Consider the following 20,722-nt stretch of genomic DNA (forward strand, 5'->3'; position numbering starts at 1 on the left):
ACCATGCTACTGAACATAGGATATTTTTATTTAAAAAGATTAAAAATTAGATAGCAACGTTTTCTAATATTGCTGTCATCATTGAAGACTGAAAAAAAAGCGATTATATAAGTTTAAAAAAAAAGGAGGGAAAGGGAGAAACTAAGAGGCTGCTACAACACTGCAATACAGTCAAACCATCATATTTCTATATTTGCATACAAAGATGACTTGCCTCAAGGCCTCAGGAAAGCTTGCTAAAAATGTAGATTTTTGAGTCTTATTGGACCTACTGAATCTGAATCCTTTGACTGTGGGCCCTGGGAATCTGCATTAATAAGTTGCCTAGATGATTCTGTACTATAAAGTTGGAGAACAATTAATGTTGTGCACAGTTTGCAAAATGGTAGCCTTACAATCATATCTAGCCCAGAGATTTGTTTGGTTGACTTTCAGTGTTGGCAGAGTGGTTTTTAGAATTTGATTTGTTTGCCAGCTCTTAAGAATTGGGAGTTTACACATATGAATCTAAATTTCTGGATTCTCTTGAAACATCAGAATAATTTTGCAATCCCGGGCCCATGTTTCCATGTGACTGGCAGCAATTTGCTGTACCTAAATAAGATCTTTTTTGAATGGACCATGTGCTCTTTGATTTGCTACAATCTGCACCTCCTGGATTTCATCCAGAGTCAAATGTTAGTTGATGTTTATTCTCTTACAGCTGACACTCATCACTCATTTATATCACTTGCTTAGAATCCATATACATTAGAGTTTTTTTTAAAGATTTTTTATTTATTTATTTGAGAGGTAGAGTTACAGATAGTGAAAGGGAGAGACAGAGATAAAGGTCTTTGTCTGCTGGTTCAATCCCCCAGTGGCTGCAATAGCTGGAGCTGGGCCAGTCCAAAGCCAGGAGCCAGGAGTTTCTGCCAGGTCTTCCACACAGGTGCAGGAGCCCAACTACTTGGGCCATCCTCTGCTGCTTTCCCAGGCCATAGCAGAGAGCTGGATCAGAAGTGGAGCAGCCGGGACTAGAACTGGAACCTATAGGGGATCCTGGCACCGCCAGTGGAGGATTCACCTACTGTGCTGTATACAGCTCTGGTAGCCCCTATATTAGAGTTTTAAACTCTGGATCCATACATTAAAAATAGGAGAAATGATTGGGAAGAGGTGATATTTGAGGCTGGGGGACTACAGATGTTATAATGGTAGTAGACATAAATGAACCACTAAACTAGGGCAGTATTATTAGGGATGCAGAAGAAAAGAAAGGTGAAGTTTTAGAAGTTACCAGTATTGTTAGCTGACTGAATTGGGGTTGGATCTCAACAGGAGAAGAGAGAACAAATATTATGGAATCAGGAGAGGTGGAAGTAAGCGAGAAGAGGAACTTGGTTTTGTGTGCAGCCACTTTAGGTGATTGTGGGACATTGTTGGTAGGTAGTGAAATATAATGTGGAGACTTTCTTCCTTTCTTTTTTTTTATTTAGTTGACAGGTAGTGTTACAGACAGTGAGACAGACAGAGAGAAGGGTCTTCCTTCCATTGGTTCACTCCCCAAATGGCTGCTATGGCCGGCGTGCTGCGCCGATCCGAAGCCAGGAGTCTCTTCCTGGTCTCCCACACCGGTGCAGGGGCCCAAGCACTTGGGCCATCCTCCACTGCCCTCCCGGGCCACAGCAGAGAGCTGGACTGGGAGAGGAGCAACCGGGACTAGAACCTGGTGCCCATATGGGATGCTGGTGCCGCAGGCAGAGAATTAACCAAGTGAGCCACAACGCCGGCCGAGACTTTCTACTTTGTTGGAATAGGAGTATATGAAAATCTGGATGTCTGTGTAGTTAGAAAAAGCACGCTCAAAAGCCTACCACCGATTCCTAATGATAGCTGGGAAAAAAAAGTAAAGACCTACAAAATTGTACCTAGCAGGAATAAAAAGAAATGAGGATATCTTCAATCTTAATCTAACTAGAGTGGAAACACACAGAATCTCTGGGTGGAGATGTCTCTGGAGGGTTTGAGGTTTTTATCCAAAGCAGTCAAAGATTTACAGAAGTTGACACACTGCTGTAGGATATCATGATGACGTAATGATTTAATGACAGTCACTTCTTTCTCGCAAATGATAATTTTGGATTCTTTATCCCTTTATCTCTTTGTTTTAAATTTTTCTTTCTAAGTGTTTTTTAGTTTTGTGGGTATTAAAGGCATGCTGTATTCTAAGAAGTATTTTCAAGACCTTTTTCTTTCTTTTTGTATCTACAAGACATTGTTTCTGTGGGAAGATGTTATGAATAGAGGTTAGATTCTAAGGGCATATCCCCCTTTTCAAATCACACTTAATGTACATTGCAGATGAGCTGTTTGTTAATAGTATGAGTCAGAGCTGTGGAATCAGACATGTGTCATATGGTATAGGAACAATGAAGAAAGTTCCTTCCTCTTTCCTCAGTGTAGGGCTGACGCTAGACTGTATTCTGGCATTAGCAAATTTTACTTTGGGGATTCCCCATATCCCTTTCTTAACCCTTTTCAATAAAATGTTGCCCCCTCCCTTCCTTCTGTGACTTCCCCTGCCCCCCAGATCTTTCCCATTCCTCTGTGTTTCAAAATTACCTAACTTGTCTTCCCCAGCTCTTCATTATTGTCATATAACTTATCTCTGCTAAGTATCAGGATGAACTAAGCTATGCCAAAGTCATTTCTAGAAGTGTTCTATTAAAACACTGTTAACATAGGGGCTGGTGTTGTGGCTCAGTGAGTTAAATGGCTGCTTTCATTGCTGGCATCCCACATGGGAGTTCCAGTTTGAGTCTCAGCTGCTCTGTTTTCCAGCCGGCTCCCTGCTAATGTGCCTGGGAAGGCAGTGGATTATGGCTCAAGTACTTAGGCCCCTTCCACTCACATGGGAGGCACAGATAGACCCTGGCTTAGTCCTGGCCCAGCCCTGGCGGTTGTGACCTTTTAGCAGATGGAAGATCTTTCTCTCTCTCCCTCTCTCCCTCTGTCACTCTGTCTTTCAAACAAATAAATAAATCTAAAAATTGTTAACATAAATTAATTGCTTGGTAAAATATTCATTGGGTTGCAAGTGAAGTGAATAAATATGGGCAGTGAAGGAGAATGTTTTGGGGAAGTATATAATAACATAAGCAATCCAGATTTAAGGTTCTTCCCTAGGGATAATTGTAAGATAATTCTATGTCTCAAGTCTTGGCTTTATTCACATAAGAGCCCACCTCTCTGAGCTTTGTTCATGGCTGCTTCCGTAAGCTCAGCAGATAGATTTCTGGTGTTGAGTGTAGGCTAATAGGGTAGGATGGATGAGTGACTGCGTAGGACTTACATAAGCCTGGTATTGCTGGTATGGCCCTTTGAGAGAAGGAAATATTCTTTAATGGATTAATTTAAGCAGTAATGAAAAATGTAAAAATAATTTCATATTTCTTTTTTTTAAAAGGTTTATTTATTTGAAAGGCAGAGTTCCTGAGAGGCAGGAGCAGAGAGGTAGAGTGAGAGTGAGAAGTCTTCCACCTGCTGGTTCACTTCTCAAATGGCCACAACTGCTGGAGCTGAGTAAATCTGAGGCCAGGAGTGAGGAGCTTCTTCCAGGTCTCCCATGTGGGTGCAGGGGCCCAAAGATCTGGGCCATTATCCACTGCTTTCCCAGGCCTTAGCAGAGAGCTGGATTGGAAGTGGATTAGCTGGGACTGGAATTGGCACTCATGTGAGATGCCGGCACTGCAGGCAGTGGCCTTACATGGCACACCACAGTGCCAGCCCCTTCCTATTTCTTTTCTTTCTTTCTTTTTTTTTATTTGACAGGTAGAGTTACAGACAGTGAGAGAGAGGGAGACAGACAGAAAGGGCTTCCTTCCATTGGTTCACTCCCCAAATGGCTGCCATGGCCGGTGCTGCTCCAGTCTGAAGCCAGAATCCAGTTGCTTCCTCCTGGTCTCCCACATGGCTGCAGGGACCCAAGCACCTGGGCCATCCTCCACTGCCCTCCTGGGCCACAGCAGAGAGCTGGACTGGAAGAGGAGCAGCTGGGACTAGAACCCGGTGCCCATGTGGGATGCTGGCGCCGCAGGTGGAGGATTAGCCAAGTGAGCCACGGCGCCGGCCCCCAGCCCCTTCCTATTTCTTGCCTGCAAATGGTAATATATATCATGTAAGCGTAGGCAATTTTATAATTGAGGGAAATGATGAGTATCATTAAAATATTGGTCCTTAATAACTTATCAACTACCTGTTCTTCCTATGTGTTCAGTCATATGTGTCCCAAAGAGTTGGTTGCATTTGTTCCCAAACTTATATATGCCAGCTGTAATTACTGTTATCACCTTATGGCTGAATAAAACATCGTGTAAATTGGTAAAATTTGTGTTTGGAGAGAAGGAATTCTTTCTTTGAAAATTAATAAGTCTTGTATGAGTTGATAAGGTAGCTAAGAAGATTGCTAATGAATTAAGCGTAAGTGTGGAAACAGAGAGGCTGCTGTTGTGGGGCAGCGGGTTAAAATACTGCTTGTAATGCTGGAATCCCATATCAGAGTGCTGCTTGGGGTCCTGGCTATTTTTCTTCCAATTCCTCTTCCTGCTAGTGCACCTGGGAAGGCAGCAAGAGATGGCCCAAGTACTTGGGTCCCTGCCACCCATGTGGGAGTCCCGGATAGAGTTCCAGGCTTTGGCCTGGCCCAGACATTGCTGTTGCAGGCATTTAGAGAGTGAACCAGTATAGAAGATTCTCTCTCTTTCTCTCTGTCTCTCTTTCTGTGTGTGTGTCTCCCTGTCTTTCTGTTGCTGTGCCTTTTAAATAAATAAAAAATTAAATAATAAATAAATAAGTCATTAAAAATGAGGTAACTGAAAACCTAGGAAAAATGAACAATCTAGAAGGGTAGGTAGTGGAGAATGCCTTAAGAATGTAGTTTTGTAAAGAAAACTGCTCTGAACTCTTATGAGCCTATGTTAAATGGTCTTATCTCTACATCAAACAGTTGATTAATGGTTGAGTATATTTCAGTGTTGAAATTACAAAATGTTAAAGATAATTTTTATTTTTAATGATTCTTCACTTGAGCCAGCAGTTAAAAAATATGTCCAATTACTGGACATTACCATGTCTATATAATACTTTACAATTAAAGCTCAATGTCTGTGCTGTGAAATGAATTTCTATTTAGCACTTACCATCTTAACCATTTCTAAGTGTACCTTTGAATCAAAGTTTATTGAATGATATTGGTAATTAAATAGATTTTATGCTAATTTTTAGTACTTACCAACCACTTTATCACAACACCCTTTTTATGATACATTTAGGTGTTTATAAATGTGAAAATTTCATTTTGTGGAAATGACAAAATAGGGGATGATTTCAGTAGTACCAATTCTTGTAAATAGTTTTGCAAATACTTATCCAGGAAAGTACTTTCTGGAGCACTTGTGGTTCATCTTAGGTAATCTTGAGGTAGTCCAAGTATTTGTACCTTGACATTCCTTAGTTTGCCTTTTTTTATTTTGTAAAGTTTAAAGTTTAAAAAAAATGTTTGTTTATTTGAAAGACAGAATGATAGAGAGAGGGAGAGATTGAGAGAGAAAAAGATCTTCCTTCCTCTGGTTCACTTCCCAAATGGCCACAACAGCCAGGGTTGGTCCATGCCAAAGCCAGAAGCCTGGAACTCCATCCAGGTCTCCCACCTGGGTGGCAGGGGCCCAAGTACTTGGACCAGGGCCATTCACTGCTGTTTTCGCAGGCATATTAGCAGGGAGCTGGATGAATTGAGCAACTGGAACTTGAATTAGCTGATGTCATAAGTGGGTGTTTAATAGTCTGTGCCACAATGTTGGTCATTCTTTGTTCCCTTAAAGATTTATTTATTTGAAAGAAAGAGTGACACAGAGAGAAGGAGAGACAGAGATCCTCTATCTGCTGATTTGTTCTCCAAATGTCTAGAACAGCTAGGACCCAGGCACTCCCCCCTGGTCTTTCAAGTGAATAGCAGGGACTCAAGTACTTGAACCATTATCTGCTGCTTCCCAAGTGCATCAGCAGGGAGCTGGCTTGGTAGCAGAATATCTGGTAGTAGAATATCCATATAGCTTTCCTATATGGAATGGTATAGGATGCAGGTATCCCAAGCAGATGCTTAACCTGATTTGTCATAAAGTCTACCCTCTCTCTCTCTCTCTCTCTCTTTTTTTTTTCTTTTAAGTAGGGAGAGGTTGCTAAATATCATTTACAAAAGAAGTCTGGTAAGGGGATTCTGGAATCATACCCACGTCACAATAACTCTTTTCAAATGCAAATGAGCTATCATTCTGTGAGACTGCCTAGCCATATTCTGATCTGGCTTCACCTTCAGAATATGATAGATGAATATATTTGCTAGATTGACTTTTTATCCATAATGGGTTGAAAAAATGTATTAAATGACTTAGCTTAACCATTGACCTTTTATTTTTTAAAACTTTTCATTTATTTGAGAGACAGATAGCTCCCATATCCTGTTTCACTCCCCAAATACCTATAACTGCCACGGCAGGGCCAGGTCTGTCATGTGGGTGGCAGGGATTCAATTACAGGGTCTGCATTGGCAGGAAGGTGGAATCAGAAGCTGAAGCAGGGATTGAACACAGGCACTTTGATATGGCACTTGGGTGTTTTAAACACTAGCCCAAGTGCCACTCCACCCCTTAGGTATTTTTTTTTTATTTTTATTTATTTTACTTGAAAGTCAGAGTTACACAGAGAGAGGAGAGGCAGAGAGAGAGAGAGAGAGAGAGAGAGAGAGAGAGAGAGAGAGGTCTTCCATCTGCTGGTTCACTCCCCAATTGGCCACAATGGCCGGAGCTGTGCTGATCTGAAGCCAGGAGCCAGGAGCTTCCTCCGGCTCTCCCACAAAGGTGCAGGGACCCAAGGACTTGGGCCATCTTCTACTGCTTTCCCAGGCCACAGCAGAGAGCTGGATTGGAAGTGGAGCAGCCGGGTCTCGAACCGGCGCCCATATGGGATGCCGGCGCTTGAAACCAAGGCGTTAACCCGCTGCGCCACAGTGCCAGCCCCGCCTTAGGTATTTTTGACCATCATTTATATACTAGTAAAATGGTTACAGTTTATATGCAGAATATCACATATATCATATCAGTTTTCATGGCAGTTTGCTGCTTTTCTCTCCTATCTGCCACATTCTCTCTCACAGTTATAAACTTGAATTGATTGCTTTTGATGGACAATATTTTCTCCTACTACTTTGTGAGAATTTGTAAAATGAATTTGAAGGCCTAACAATAGGCAATCTTTGATGACATAGTTAAACCCTTCAGAACACCCATCCCCTTGGATAACGGGTAAAATTAACAACTAGTTTGAATAATAGTATTAGAATTTATGTATGTGGTAAATAAGTTGGTGATGCAAAATGATTTCATACCTATGTATTACCATGCTAGCTGGATGTTTGGTCAAATGGGTGAAATATCAGATATAGCATGTGAAGTAGAAAATGTATATTATTTTTTAAAAGTTCTTTTTACTTTTTTCATGTTCTGAAATAACATTTAGCCCTGCTCCTGCAGTATTTTTCAAGATTAGTTTTTAGATGCAGCAGTCTATTCAAATGTCATAATGTTTGCTCACATTTTCTGTTCTCACACATAATTAAGGTGGCCTTTCTATAGAAAACAAATCTGCAGTAAAACAAAATGAAAAACCTAGGATTTTTAAATGGGTAATATCCTTTACAAACTAAAGTGATTAACCAGCTAGATATTTAATTCTTGTAATACCGAACCCTCCTAAATAAGCAGATGTATTACAAAGAGGTTATAGAAAGGGAGAGTTGGTTCTAATCTTTATTCTTATGTGGCTTTCACCACATCATTTCACTGCTTAGTACTACTGCTTCATGTTGAAGTCTGTCATCTTCTCTGTAACCATTACATATTGGTCTTTCTATTATGTTGCATTTTATATCCTCAAACCTATCAACCATGTCCTTAACATTATTTTTCAGATGTTTTATTCTGTTTATTATTGTTGATTCCTTTGTGTATTTTATTTATATAGTTTCCTCATCCTTTGATTCTAAAGCTTTGCCAGCTTAGTTTTTAATTCTTCATTTTCTTTTTTTAATATTTTTATTTTATTTATTTGACAGGTAGAGTTATAGACGGTGAGAGAGAGGGAGACAGAGAGAAAGGGTTTCCTTCCATTGGTTCATTCCCCAAATGGCTGCCACGGCCGGCGCTGCTCCAGTCCGAATCCAGGAGTCAGGTGCTTCTTCGTGGTCTCCCATGCCGGTGCAGGGGCCCAAGCACTTGGGCCATCCTCCACTGACCTCCTGGGCCACAGCAGAGAGCTGGACTGGAAGAGGAGTAACCGGGACTAGAACCCAGCACCCATATGGGATTCTGGCGCTGCAGGCGGAGGATTAACCAAGTGAACCACGGTGCCGGCCCCCATTCTTCATTTTCTTATGTCATTTTTTGGTAAAAAGATCTTTATTTTTATCAAAGTATTTTATATGTATAATTAAACTTAAATGTACATAAGATCTTATAATAAAAAGTACCAACTCATGCCCCACCCCTTCCTATCCTTAGTGTTGCTCCCCAGTGGTAAGTGCCCCCCCCCTTTAAACTTCTGATAGTTTTCTCCTTATCTCTAAATAATATGGTTATACATGTCTATCTATTTTAGGTATTATTTATTGACTTACTGCTATGATACAAGATTAAGCTCACATACTACCTTTCATCACCCCATCCTTTTCATTACAATAGTCAGCACCAGTTTTAGTTCTTTTGGTCTAAGAGTATAATTTTTTTTTTACTTTTTATGATTTATTTATTTGAAAGGCAGATTACAGAGAGGCAGAGTCAGAGAGAGAAAGAGGTATTCTATCCACTGGTTCATTCCCCAAATGGCTGCAACCACTGGAGCTGGGCCGATCTGAAGCCAGGAGCTTCTTCCGTATCTCACGCAGGTGTAGGGGCCCAAGGATGTGGACCATCTTCCACTGCTTTCTCAGGCCGTAACAGAGAGCTGGATCAGAAGGGAGCAGCCGGGTCTCAAACTGGTGATCATATGGGATGTCAGCCTGCAGCTGGTAGCTTTTTGCACTATGCCACAGTGCTGGCCACAAGAGTATACCTTCTTTGATTTCTTTTTGCCCTGTTGTATGTAATTTATTTAAGACTATGAAAAGGGGCCAACACTGTGGCATAGCAGGTTAAGCTACTGCCTGCAGTGCTGGCATCCCATATGGGTGCTGGTTCGAGACCCGGCTGCTCCACTTCTGATCCAACTCTCTGTTATGGCCTGGAAAAGCAGTGGAAGATGGCCCAGGTCCTTGGGCCCCTGCACCAATGTGGAAGGCCCGGAGGAAGTTCCTGGCTCCTGGCTTCAGATCAGCACAGCTCTGGCCATTACAGCCAATTGGGGAGTGAACCATCAGATGGAAGACCTCTCTCTCTCTCTGCCTCTCATTCTCTCTTTGTGTAACTCTGACTTTCAAGTAAATAAATAAATCTTCACAATATCTGAAGTCCACCTAGTAATTTTTGTAAATTTTATGCAGAGATCTTCTGTTGATCCTTTCAAAAATTTGAGAAGTAAACACAGAGATACAGAATTAGAGAAAGAATGAGTGAGCAAATGTTCCCTTCTTCTTCCTCTTCCTCTTCCTCTTCCTCTTCCTCTTCCTCTTCCTCTTCTTCTTCTTCTTCTTCTTCTTCTTCTTCTTCTTTTTTATTTGACAGGCAGAGTCAGAGAGACAGAGATAAAGGTCTTCCTTCCGTTGGTTCCCCCCGAAATGGCCGCAATGGCTGGCGCTGCGCCAATCCGAAGCCAGGAGTCAGGTGCTTCTTCCTGGTCTCCCACGCCGGTGCAGGGCCCAAGCACTTGGGCCATCCTCCACTGCCTTCCTGGGCCACAGCAGAGAGCTGGACTGGAAGAGGAGCAACCGGGACTAGAACCGGCGCCTATTTGGGATGCCGGTGCCGCAGGTGGAGGATTAACTAAGTGAGCCACGGTGCTGGCCGAAGCGTTCCCATCTTCTAATTCACTACCCAGATGACTGTAATGGCTAGGACTAGGCCAGATGAAGCTGGGAGCTGGGAACTCAGTTTAGGTCTCCTACAAGGGTGGCAGGGACTCAACTACTTGAGACATCACCTGCTGCCTCCCAGAGTGTGCCTTAATAGGAAACTGGAGTTGAACTGGAGCTGGGACTCGAACCCAGAGTCTAATATGGGATGTGGGCATCCCAAGTGACATGTTCACTGCCAGACCAGACATCCTCCCCATGTTGGTCCCTTTCTGATTAGTTATCTTTTTTTTTCTTTATTTATGAGAGTGATAAAAAGAAAGAAGGAGAGAGAGATTTTTCATCTGCTAGTTTAGTCCTCAGTTGTCTACAATGGACAGGGATGGGCTAATCTAAAGCCAGGAGCCAGGAACTTAAAATTGGTTTCCAGTGTAGATGCCAGGGACCCAAGTACTTGTGCCATTACCCGGGTTGAACATTAAGAGGAAGCTGGAATAAGTAGTGGAACTGGGACTTGAAGCCAGGTAGTGCGATATGGGCTGTGGGCATCCCAAGTGGTGTCTTAACCATTGTACCAAATGCCCACCCCCATTTTTTCTTATAAATTTAAGTTTTTTTTTTTATTTTCCTCCATAGTGACTGAAGTGCCCAACACTCTGAAAAAAGCTTTTTAAACATTTTAACCATGCCTCTTCCCCATTTCCTTCTTTTGTATTTACCAAGCAAAGGATAGTATGAGTACCTATTTTTATTGGTTCTCCATCACCTCATGGTATTTGATCCAACTGATGATTTGCCTTTGAATTGGTCGGACCACCTTCTGTGAAGAGTGGTATGGTATGGGTGTGTGCATTTGTGTGTTTGTATATGTATACAGATGTGTACATGTGCATACAAGCAGTTATACATACAGGGAACATCCTAGTGCATATTTCCAAGGTCATGCATGTGAGAGGAGATAATAAAGGGGACCTGGAGTAACACATAGCATAAACTTAAACTTGTTTCCTTGTGTAACTTCTTTTTTTTTTATTGCTCACATGTATCTATGTCAAATGATAATTTATTCTACAAAAAGCAGCACAAATACTATTCATTGTGGTTTCAACACAAATTCCTTAAAAAAAATGTTAAGGCCATTTAATTGAATCTCAGGGCCAACTGAAGATTACCCTGGCAAAAATCAAATTACTGATTTAAGAGTTTTGAAAGAGAGCCAGAAGTGGTTGTCTTGTGTCTTCCTCCTTGGTAATTTGAAAGAAGTTTGCAGGATTGATTAGTCTCCAACATCTCTATCTTGATCTCCAGTGAGCCAAAGAAAATGAAAACTTAAGGCCAACAAAGCTGTCCCAAGCAGATCACCCAATGCTGTTAGGTAAGGGATAGAGAAACTATCTGGGTCTTTTCCTTTCCTCCAGAAGTGGTGAACCATCCAGTTAGCAATCCACAGCAAGGTAAATACCTGTAAAACAGCAGCAAATAAGTATACAACTATGAAGATTACAGTTAAAGAAGTATGACCACTTTTCCTCAAATGAATAGTATAGAGGAATATTAAATGTCCAGGGATCACTAAAAGCAGCAGAACTTGGGCAGACTTATTATTTACTCCTGGACCAAAAAATGTTCTAAATGGGTAGTAGCAGCCTTTGGGTTCATCAGGCAGTTCTCCTGGGATGCTGTGTAAATGGAGGTAGGTTGAAATCCTGCTAGCTTGAATGGCCACCAAATTGCCACCAATACCATTAATGACAGGTGTGTAAACAACAATGCCAACCAAGTTTGGGTCAGATACAGTTGTATCCAGAATAAGGCCTCCAATGCTGCTTATAACCATGGAAGTTATGACAGGTTCCCAGCCTGAGTGGAGAACTGTCCTTGTGGCTGGATGTTTGGCAGCTACTATAATCCATATAGGAGTTAGAGCTAAGATACACATAGCATAAACTTAAACTTGTTTCCTTGTGTAACTTCTTTCCTTTACTGTCTTCCTCAGTTTTTGCTATCAGTGGTCATTGTAGCAGTGTCAGTGTCAGGCTAATTGTGTGTGTATATGTGTATTTGGGGGGGTTACTATTTTTTTTATAAATTAAAGTTTTTCTTTAATAGCAGTTTTAGGTTCATGGCAAAATAGGACAGAAAATGCAGAGAGTTTGCATGATCTCTCTAGACACACAGAGACATAGCCTTCCTCATGATCAAAATCCACACTAGAGGGACATATTTGTTGTTATCAATAACACATTATTATCACTCAAAGTCCATAGTTTTTGTTAGCTTCAGTCTTGGTATTGTACTCCTGTGGGTTTGGACAAATGTAGAATAACATGTGATCACCGTTATAGTATCATAGAAAGTATTTTCACTGCCCGAAAAATCCTCTGTTTGCTATCTATTCACCCCTCTCTCCTACCCTGGCAACTACTGATCTTTTCACAGTCTGTAGTTTTAACTTTTCCAGAATGTCTCAAAGTTGGAATTGTACAGTATGCAGCCTTTTCAGATTGGCTTCTTTCACTTAGTAATACAAGTATGCATCTAAGATTCTTCTATGCCTTTAAATGGCTTGATGACTCATTTCTTTTTGGTGCTGCATAATATTCTGGTATCTGAGTGTTCCACAGTTTATCCATTCGTCTACTGAAGGACATCTTGATTGCTTCCAGATTTTGACAATTTTGAATAAAGCTGCTAAACATTTATCTGCAAGTTTTTGTGTAGATGTAAGTTTCAACTTATTTGAATAAATGATTCCTGGATTATGGTAAGAATATATTTAGTTTTGTAAGAAACTGCCCAACTGTCTTTCAGAGAGACTGTAACAAGGATTTTGCAAAGGCTATTCCTGTGGCCCCCACTTTTTTTCTAATTAATGTCTACTCTTCCCTGAGACGAGCTCAGTAGTCTCTCACTACCCGATTGATTCAGTAATTTCTTCCATCATATGCTTTCATAGCACACAAATGGTTATCTCTCCTTCACAGCACCTATCATAAGTTTGTGTGCATGTTTCACTCTTTATCACATTTTCTCTCTAGTACCTAGCATAATGTCTGGCATTTTAGCACGTGTTTCTCAAGTATATATTATATTAGTGAATTGGTGGCTTAATAAATGATAATCAATGCTCCTTTTCCATGGTGATTAATAATTATATTTTGATTTGCCAGTTTATTTTGCTTAAAAATTTTATGTGGAAGACAGCAGAAAGGCTATGCAAAATCATTTGAAATTTCATATTAGAAGAGACTAAACACAAAAAGCTCCTAAAACCCCATATTCTGGCTGGGTGTCTCTAGATACATACACATGCTTGAGAATGTTTAAAATAAAGTTATTTTTAAGAATAATTTTTATTTTGTGTATTTGAAAGGGAGAGAATCTCCCATATGTTAGTTCATGCCTATGACAGCTGGTTTTAGGCTAGGCCAAAGTAGGAGCTCAGTCTTCATCTCTGCTGTAGGTGGCAGGGACCCAAGTACTTGAGCCATCATCTGCTATCTCCAAGGTGCATGGCATCTAGAAGCTGAAATCAATGGATTTGGGGCTAGAACTCAGGCACGCCAATATAAGGTTCACAAGTTCCAAGTGGCATTTTATTTGCTATGTCAAATGCCCACTCCAAATAGTGTGTTTTCAAGTGAATGCATTCCTGACGGCTATTGATCTACCAGGAACAATATTGGGTAATTATTTTCGAAAAGTGTGGTGCTATTATTGGTTAAATAGTGAATTGTAAAGTTCTGTGTCTGTAAACATCTCTACAATAAAACTTTACTTACATTCTTATAGGATAAATATATATTGCACGAGAAAATATGTAATTTAAATCTTAGTGAAGACTTGCATGCAGTTTATTTATACTTGATCTTAGCCAAAAGGCTGAGAAGTGACTGCAGTTTATTTGTAATAATTGTATAATTACTCCTTAACCAGAAGAAAAAAATATCTTGGTAGCAAGATATTCAGATCATTCATTTTTGTGCAACACAATAGCCTTGCAGTTGACAGTGAACTTCAGAACAAAGATTTTGACTTCGGGAGAACTATTAATGGAGTCAAATCTCATTGAGAGTCATACTCTAGGGACACTTACTGTAATCCTTCTTTCGTTATGGCTGGGTTATATATGCTTTCAGATGCCCATATTGATTAAGCAGTGAAGATTGATTCTCTGTCATCATAGGAGTTAAGCAGTCATAGTTAAGAGGAAATGTGGCACATTTGAGATGTAATGTGATACTTTGCCTCATCTTCATTTCTATTTTAAGCTTCAATAACCTACGCTAGGGTATTTTGCAAGAAATTTTATAGGTAATTAAGAAAGAGTCTCTTCATTTTTGATTATTGATGAGAAAGGATTAGGGTTGGAGGGAGTGACTGCTATCTAATGTGTATTTAAACGTAACTGAAGGTAGGAATATTATCATAGAAATTGTTTCATAAAGTATTTGTTTTTGGCTTAACCTTTTTTTTTTTTTTTTTTTTTTTTTTTTTTTTTTTTTGTCTTACATTGCCCCCAAAACAAAAGGCACTACCTAAACCCTTTTATCTACTCTGAGTATTTCCTCTCTGAACTGAGTCACCCATACAACTTTTTAATCATCTGGTTAGGTGAAAACCCATAAAAATATTTCATGGGAAAATGAAATTAAATGATGTTTACTTTGATGCAGACAATTTTGAAATCCATGTACATGAAAGGGTCTTAAGAAAGTTTATGGAAAATGCACATGATATAAAAATTGTGCATGGATTTCAAAATGTTATTGCCCCCAAATAAAGTTATCTTTTAATTCAATTTTCTATGAACCTTTTGAAGCATCCTCATACTTTGCTGTAGTGTTAAAAAAATTGCAGATTACAAATGATAGACAGGCGCTAAAATAAGCCCACAAAATTTTGTGCACAAAATGTTCTCTTTGATACAGTCATCCTGGATGATAAGGAATTTGTTTCTATTTTGATCTGATGTGGCCATTATTTTTCCAAATGCTTTTTGGAATATTTGGGAGCTATAGGCAGAACTAGTTTTATGTTTTGAAATTATTTATTTGAGAGGCAAAGAGAAACAGACATCAGAGAGAGCTCTTATCTGTTGGTTCACTCCACAAATGCTCACAGTGGCCAACAAGGCACTAAGCTGGGAGCTGCAACTCAGTGCAGGACTCCCATGTGGGTGGTGGGAGCCCAATTAACTTGAGTTACCACCGCTGGTTCCCAGGGTCTCCTTTAGTAGGAGGCTCAAATCAGGAGTTAGAGCCAGGTACTCTGGTGTGGGACATGGGAATCCCAATCAACCTCTTAACTGCTAGGCCAAACAGCTGTCCCAGAAATAGTTTTCTGAGAGAAATGAAAAAGCCAGTTTCATGGTCAAATTTTTTTTTTGAATCTAGCATTTATTTGAGTGTCTGCAATAGTAATCAGGTTTTATTATTTTTTGAAAGGGAACAAGTAGAGCTGCCACTGTGGCGCAGTGGGTTAAGCTGTGACATTCAGTGCCGGCATACCATATGGGCACCAGTTCATGCCCCAGCTGATCCACTTCTGATCCAGCTCCCTGTTAATTTGCCTGGGAAAGTGGTACAAGATGGCCCAAGTTCTCTGGTTTCTGCACCCAAGTGGAAGAGCTGGAAGAAGCTCCTGGCTTTAGATGGCCCAGCTCTGGCCTTTGTGGCCATTTGGGAGTGAACCGGTGAATGGAAGATCTCTGTCTCTTCTTTCTTTCTGTAACTCTACCTTTCAAAAAATAAATAGAAGTAAAAAAAAAGGGGATAAATGATTTGAATATGTGCATTCTGATGTATTAAAATACATTCATTTTTTCCTTTTTATTTTTAAATTTTTGATTAATTTTTAAGATTCAGTAGTTTATGCTAAAATTCTAAGAATATAAAAAATATTCCCTCTATCCCCCCTCTTTCTAGTTTTTGAGATAACATATTTTAAATTTATATTATAATAAAAAGACAATGTTTCACCAGATAAGTTTAACAAGTAAGAAGCAAAAAGATATTTTAGCTTCACATCTTGTAAATGCAGAAAAATTGGTTACTGGTATGTGTTTGTTTGTTTTTTTTTTTTGACAGGCAGAGTGGAAAGTGAGAGAGAGAGAGACAGAGAGAAAGGTCTTCCTTTTTGCCGTTGGTTCACCCTCCAATGGCCGCAGCGGCTGGTGTGCTGTGGCCGGCGCATTGCGTTGATCCGAAGCCAGGAGCCAGGTGCTTTTCCTGGTCTCCCATGTGGGTGCAGGGCCCAAGCACTTGGGCCATCCTCCACTGCACTCCTGGGCCATAGCAGAGAGCTGGCTTGGAAGAGGGGCAACCGGGACAGAATCCGGCACCCCAACCGGGACTAGAACCTGGTGTGCTGGTGCTGCTAGGCGGAGGATTAGCCTGTTGAGCCACGGTGCCAGCCCTGGTATGTGGTTTTCAATTGTCTCTTTAAGTAGCTTAAATTAAGTATAATTGACATAATAAACTGCACATTTTAACATGTACAGCTTTCTAAAATTTTGCATGTGTACAAAACCATTCCATAATGAAGACTTGAACATATCTTTCACCTTCCAAAGTGTTTTGTATGCCTTTTGTTAACTAGTCCCATTCTTCTCTTCCCTACCCCCAAACCAAGAATCATTTTGCATTATCATCATTTTTCTGGAAGAGTTTCTGTAGAATTGATATTTAAAAATAATTCACCAGTGAAACCAAGGTGTGGATCATCTTTTTGTTTTTTTCTTTGTTTTATGCATATTTTCAAAGAACCAACTTTTGGTTTTATTGATTTTTCTATAATGTATTGATATTTTATTATTTCAATTTTAACTTTTATTACTTTGTTTGGTCTGCTTACTTTGGGTTTCATTTGCCCTTCTTTTTCTATTTGTGTAAGGTGGCAGCTAAAGGTCATTGATTTGAGAACTCACTTATTTTATAATATAAGCATGCACTGTTATAAATTCCCCTTTAGTGGTGCTTTTGTGACAAATATCGAATTTTGATATATTGATTTTATTTTCATTTACTTCAAAAGCCTTTTAATTTCTGATTTCTTCTTGATCTATTGTTTATTTAGAAGTATATCACTTACTTTCCAAGTATTTGGGGACTTTTCAGAAATCTTTTGGTTTTGATTTCTAATAAAATTCTTCTGTCATCAGAGAATATACTTTGTATGACTTGAATACTTTTAGATTTATTGAGAATTTGTGGTAAATGTACCATATGCCTTTTTAGAAAAATATGTATTGGGGTGCCAGTGCTGTGGCATAGCTGGTGAATCCGCTGCCTGCAGTGCTGGCATCCCATATGGGTGCCGGTTTGAGTCCCAGCTGCTCTACTTCTGATCGCGCTCTCTACTATGGCCTGGGAAAGCAGTAGAAGATGGCCCAAGTCCTTGGGCCCCTGTACCTGTGTGGGATACCCAGAAGATTCTCCTGGCTCCTAGCTTCGGATTGGTGCAGCTCCGGCCGTTGCAGCCAGTTGGAGAGTGAACCAGCAGATGGAGGACTTCTTTCTCTCTCTTTGCCTCTCCTTCTCTCTGTGTAACTCTGAGTTTCAAATAAATCAATCTTAAAAGAAAGAAAGAAAAATATCTTTTGTTGTTGCCTTGAGTATTGTTCAAGTCCTTCATATTCCTGCTGATTTTCTGTCTTTCTGTTGAGAGGGGACAGTAATGTCTCTGACTATAATTGTGGATTGGTCTATTTTGCCTTGCAGTTTTATTGGTTTCTGCTTCATGTATTTTGAAGCTCTCTTAGGACAGGCATAAGTATTTAGAATTGTTATATCCTCTTGATTAACTGATCTCTTTATCATTATGAAATGACCCTTTTTATCCCTAGTAATAATTTTTGCTGTGCAATCCACTTTGCCTATTAATATGGCCAACCTAATCTTCTTTTGACTGGTGTCAGCATAGTTTTTCTTCTGTCTTTTTATATAACGTATCTTTTCTGCTTCCAGTTACTTTTAATATTTTCTATTTATCACTGGTTTTCTGAAATTTGATTAAGATATGCTTTGGCCTAATTTTCTTTATATTTCTTATGCTGGGGTTCATTGGACTTTTTAGATCAGTGTATTTATAGTTTTTTTTTTCCATAAAATCAAACATGTAAAAATTTTGGCTGTTATTTTGTACTCCATTCTCCTTTGGGATTTCAATTATACATGTGTTTGGTTATTTAAAAACTTCCCCCGTATCACTGACACTTTTCATTTTTCATTTGTTTGTTTCTTTTTTCCTCTGTGTTTCATGTTGGAAGGTTTCTATAGCATTATGTCTTCAAGCACACATCTTTTTTTCCTCCTGCAATGTCTAATTTGCCATTAATCATATCTAGTGAATTTTTCTGCTTAAACATTGTAATTTTCACCTCTAAGAGTTCAGGTTGGTTTTATTTATATCTTCCTTTCCTCTACTTAATTTTTTCAACATGTGGAATAAAGTTAAAATAACTTTTAATGCCTTTATCTGCTAATTTCAACATCTGATTTGATTTTTTGCTTCATTATAGGTCATTTTTTTGCATGCCTTCTCATCTTTGATCAGATATCAGATTTCATAAATTTTACCTAGTTGGTTGCTGGATTTTTTTTGTATTCCCATAATTATTTTAGAGCTTTGTTCTGGGATGCAATTATTTGGAAACAAATTGATCCTTTTGGGTCTTGCTTTTAAGATTTATTTGGCAAGGCCAGCACAAGGTTTAATCTAGGGTTAATTATTCCCTACTACTAAGTAGAGAGGCTTCTGAGAGCTCTACCCAATTCTTCATTAATTATGAGGTTTCTTCATTAATTATGAGGTTTTATTTCTGGTTTTGTGTGAGTGCCAGGTAATAGTATTGTGGAGTAGGTTGGGCCTAGTTTGTAGTCTAGGATCTTGTCTCTTACTGAGAGAAGCATTCTAGGTACAGGCATAAACATGACATGCAACATGATAAAGTTTACAAAGTGAGGAAAACATCCACACATACGTGGGCATTGTTCAGATAGAATGGTCCAGGAAAGGAAAAGAGATAGATTTTCATACCCTACTCTCTTTGCATCCACGTGGAGAGAGAGCACGCTTCCCATTACCCAGCTTCTTATGAACCTAAAAGGGAAATGTTTACATGGTGCCACCTCCAGGTTCCAGGTAAGAGGAAGTACATCCTGGGGAAGTGGTCATCTGATTGACAGGTGAGTTGATAAGATTATATGGAGGCAGGGGAGGTGTGGCTTCCAGCTCCTGACCTTACTCTTGCTACCTGGATTATCCCATATCAATAGTGTTCTTTATTAGCCTCTTGGATGATTTTTTCCCCATCTTTAGTTAGTTTCCTTGCATACACGTGCCAATCAGTACTCTGTTAAATACTCAGGGTGGACTTTACTGCACATCTCCTGAGGTCTTTGCTATGTTGCTCTCTCCTTTCTGCCTCTCTATCTCCTCGACTGTAGCAGCCTGTTCTGGAATGCTCAACCCAATGCATAGTGTCCACAGAACTCTGCCTGGGTTTCTTCTCTCTGAGACATGACCTATAAACTCTCTTAAGACAGTATGGTTAGGCAATCGTAGGGCTCAGATTATTTGTTTATCATGTTTCAGATATCACTGACCTTCATTGTCTACTGTCTAGTTTTTAAAAGTCATTGTTGGAATAGTTTTTAAAGATTTATTTATTTATTTGAAAGAATTACAGAGAGGCAGAGGAGGGAGAGGTCTTCCATCTGCTGATTAACTCCCCAAATGGCTGCAACAGCTGGAGCTGGGCCTATCTGAAGCAGGAGCCAGGAGCTTCTTGGTCTCCCACACAGGGGCAGGGGCCCAAGGACTTGCTTTCCCAGGTGTGTTAGCAGAGAGCTGGATCGGAAGTGGAGCAGCCAGGTCATGAACCAGCACCCATATGGGATGTTGGCAATGCAGGTGGCAATTTTATGTGCTATTCCACAGTGCCGGCCCTTTGAATTATTTAAGTTTGGATTTTTGTTGTTTTGTCAGATGGTAAATTAGAAGTGGAAGATCTAGATATAGTGAAAGCGATTGGGATTCTTTTTTACTTCTCCCTTCCTTCCTCCTCTGGAACACCTAGTCTTGGTTGAATGTGATCCAAACTTTGTGAACTTTCTTGCTTAGGATCCAGGTAAAATCTCTTGGATTTAAATCAAAATTGCCTACTCAGCAATTATATTAATCTCAATCTGGCAGTCTCCTTTTATTTTGCTTAATAGTGATTTGGTAATTCTTTCCTTGACTGCACTTGGTTCATTCATAAAAACTACTTATATATATAGCTTCTTTCAATTTTCAAATGTTCTCCTCCCAACTGTTCTCTCTCTGATTATGTGATAAATCTATTCCTTTTCTGTTCTTTATTACAATGCCCTTTTCAATTTTAGTCAAAATTGCACACTTCTGGCTTCACATATCAAAGTACTTAACTCAAGAATAGATCATATTCTAGTGGAAATATAGCATAGAAAGATAAATTTACTGCTAATGAGAACCTTACAATTTACTACTTAAACTGGTAGACACTGAGATTATATTTTTCAATCTCTCTCCAGTAAGCAGCCATCTAGATTTGGCCTTATCACATAATTAAGATATTTTCATTTAAGATAATTTATTTTTATTCTTGATTATTGTAAAAATTCAGATAAAATTGTCTTAGAATTCTTTATTTATATTTTT

The 20,722-nt window shown here is 39.5% G+C and overlaps 2 protein-coding genes across 2 annotated transcripts in view; one reads left to right on the top strand and one right to left on the bottom strand.

Moving 5' to 3' along the window:
- The window catches only part of DIAPH2 (diaphanous related formin 2), a 985,476-nt gene that overhangs the window by 26,334 nt on the left and 938,420 nt on the right, over positions 1 to 20,722 (top strand). The gene's annotated exons all lie outside the window — the stretch shown is intronic.
- Positions 11,180 to 11,978, bottom strand: LOC133753621 (solute carrier family 41 member 2-like). The gene has a single exon (XM_062184338.1). It carries the CDS (start codon positions 11,976 to 11,978, stop codon positions 11,316 to 11,318), a length of 663 nt encoding a protein of 220 aa, XP_062040322.1. The 3' UTR covers positions 11,180 to 11,315.

This window comes from Lepus europaeus, chromosome X (assembly GCF_033115175.1).
Source record: "Lepus europaeus isolate LE1 chromosome X, mLepTim1.pri, whole genome shotgun sequence".
In the NCBI taxonomy this organism is placed as follows: Eukaryota; Metazoa; Chordata; class Mammalia; order Lagomorpha; family Leporidae; genus Lepus; species Lepus europaeus.

Excerpts from the sequence above, each read along its gene's own strand:
- LOC133753621 (XM_062184338.1), bottom strand. The coding sequence starts at position 11,978 with ATGTGTATCTTAGCTCTAACTCCTATATGGATTATAGTAGCTGCCAAA.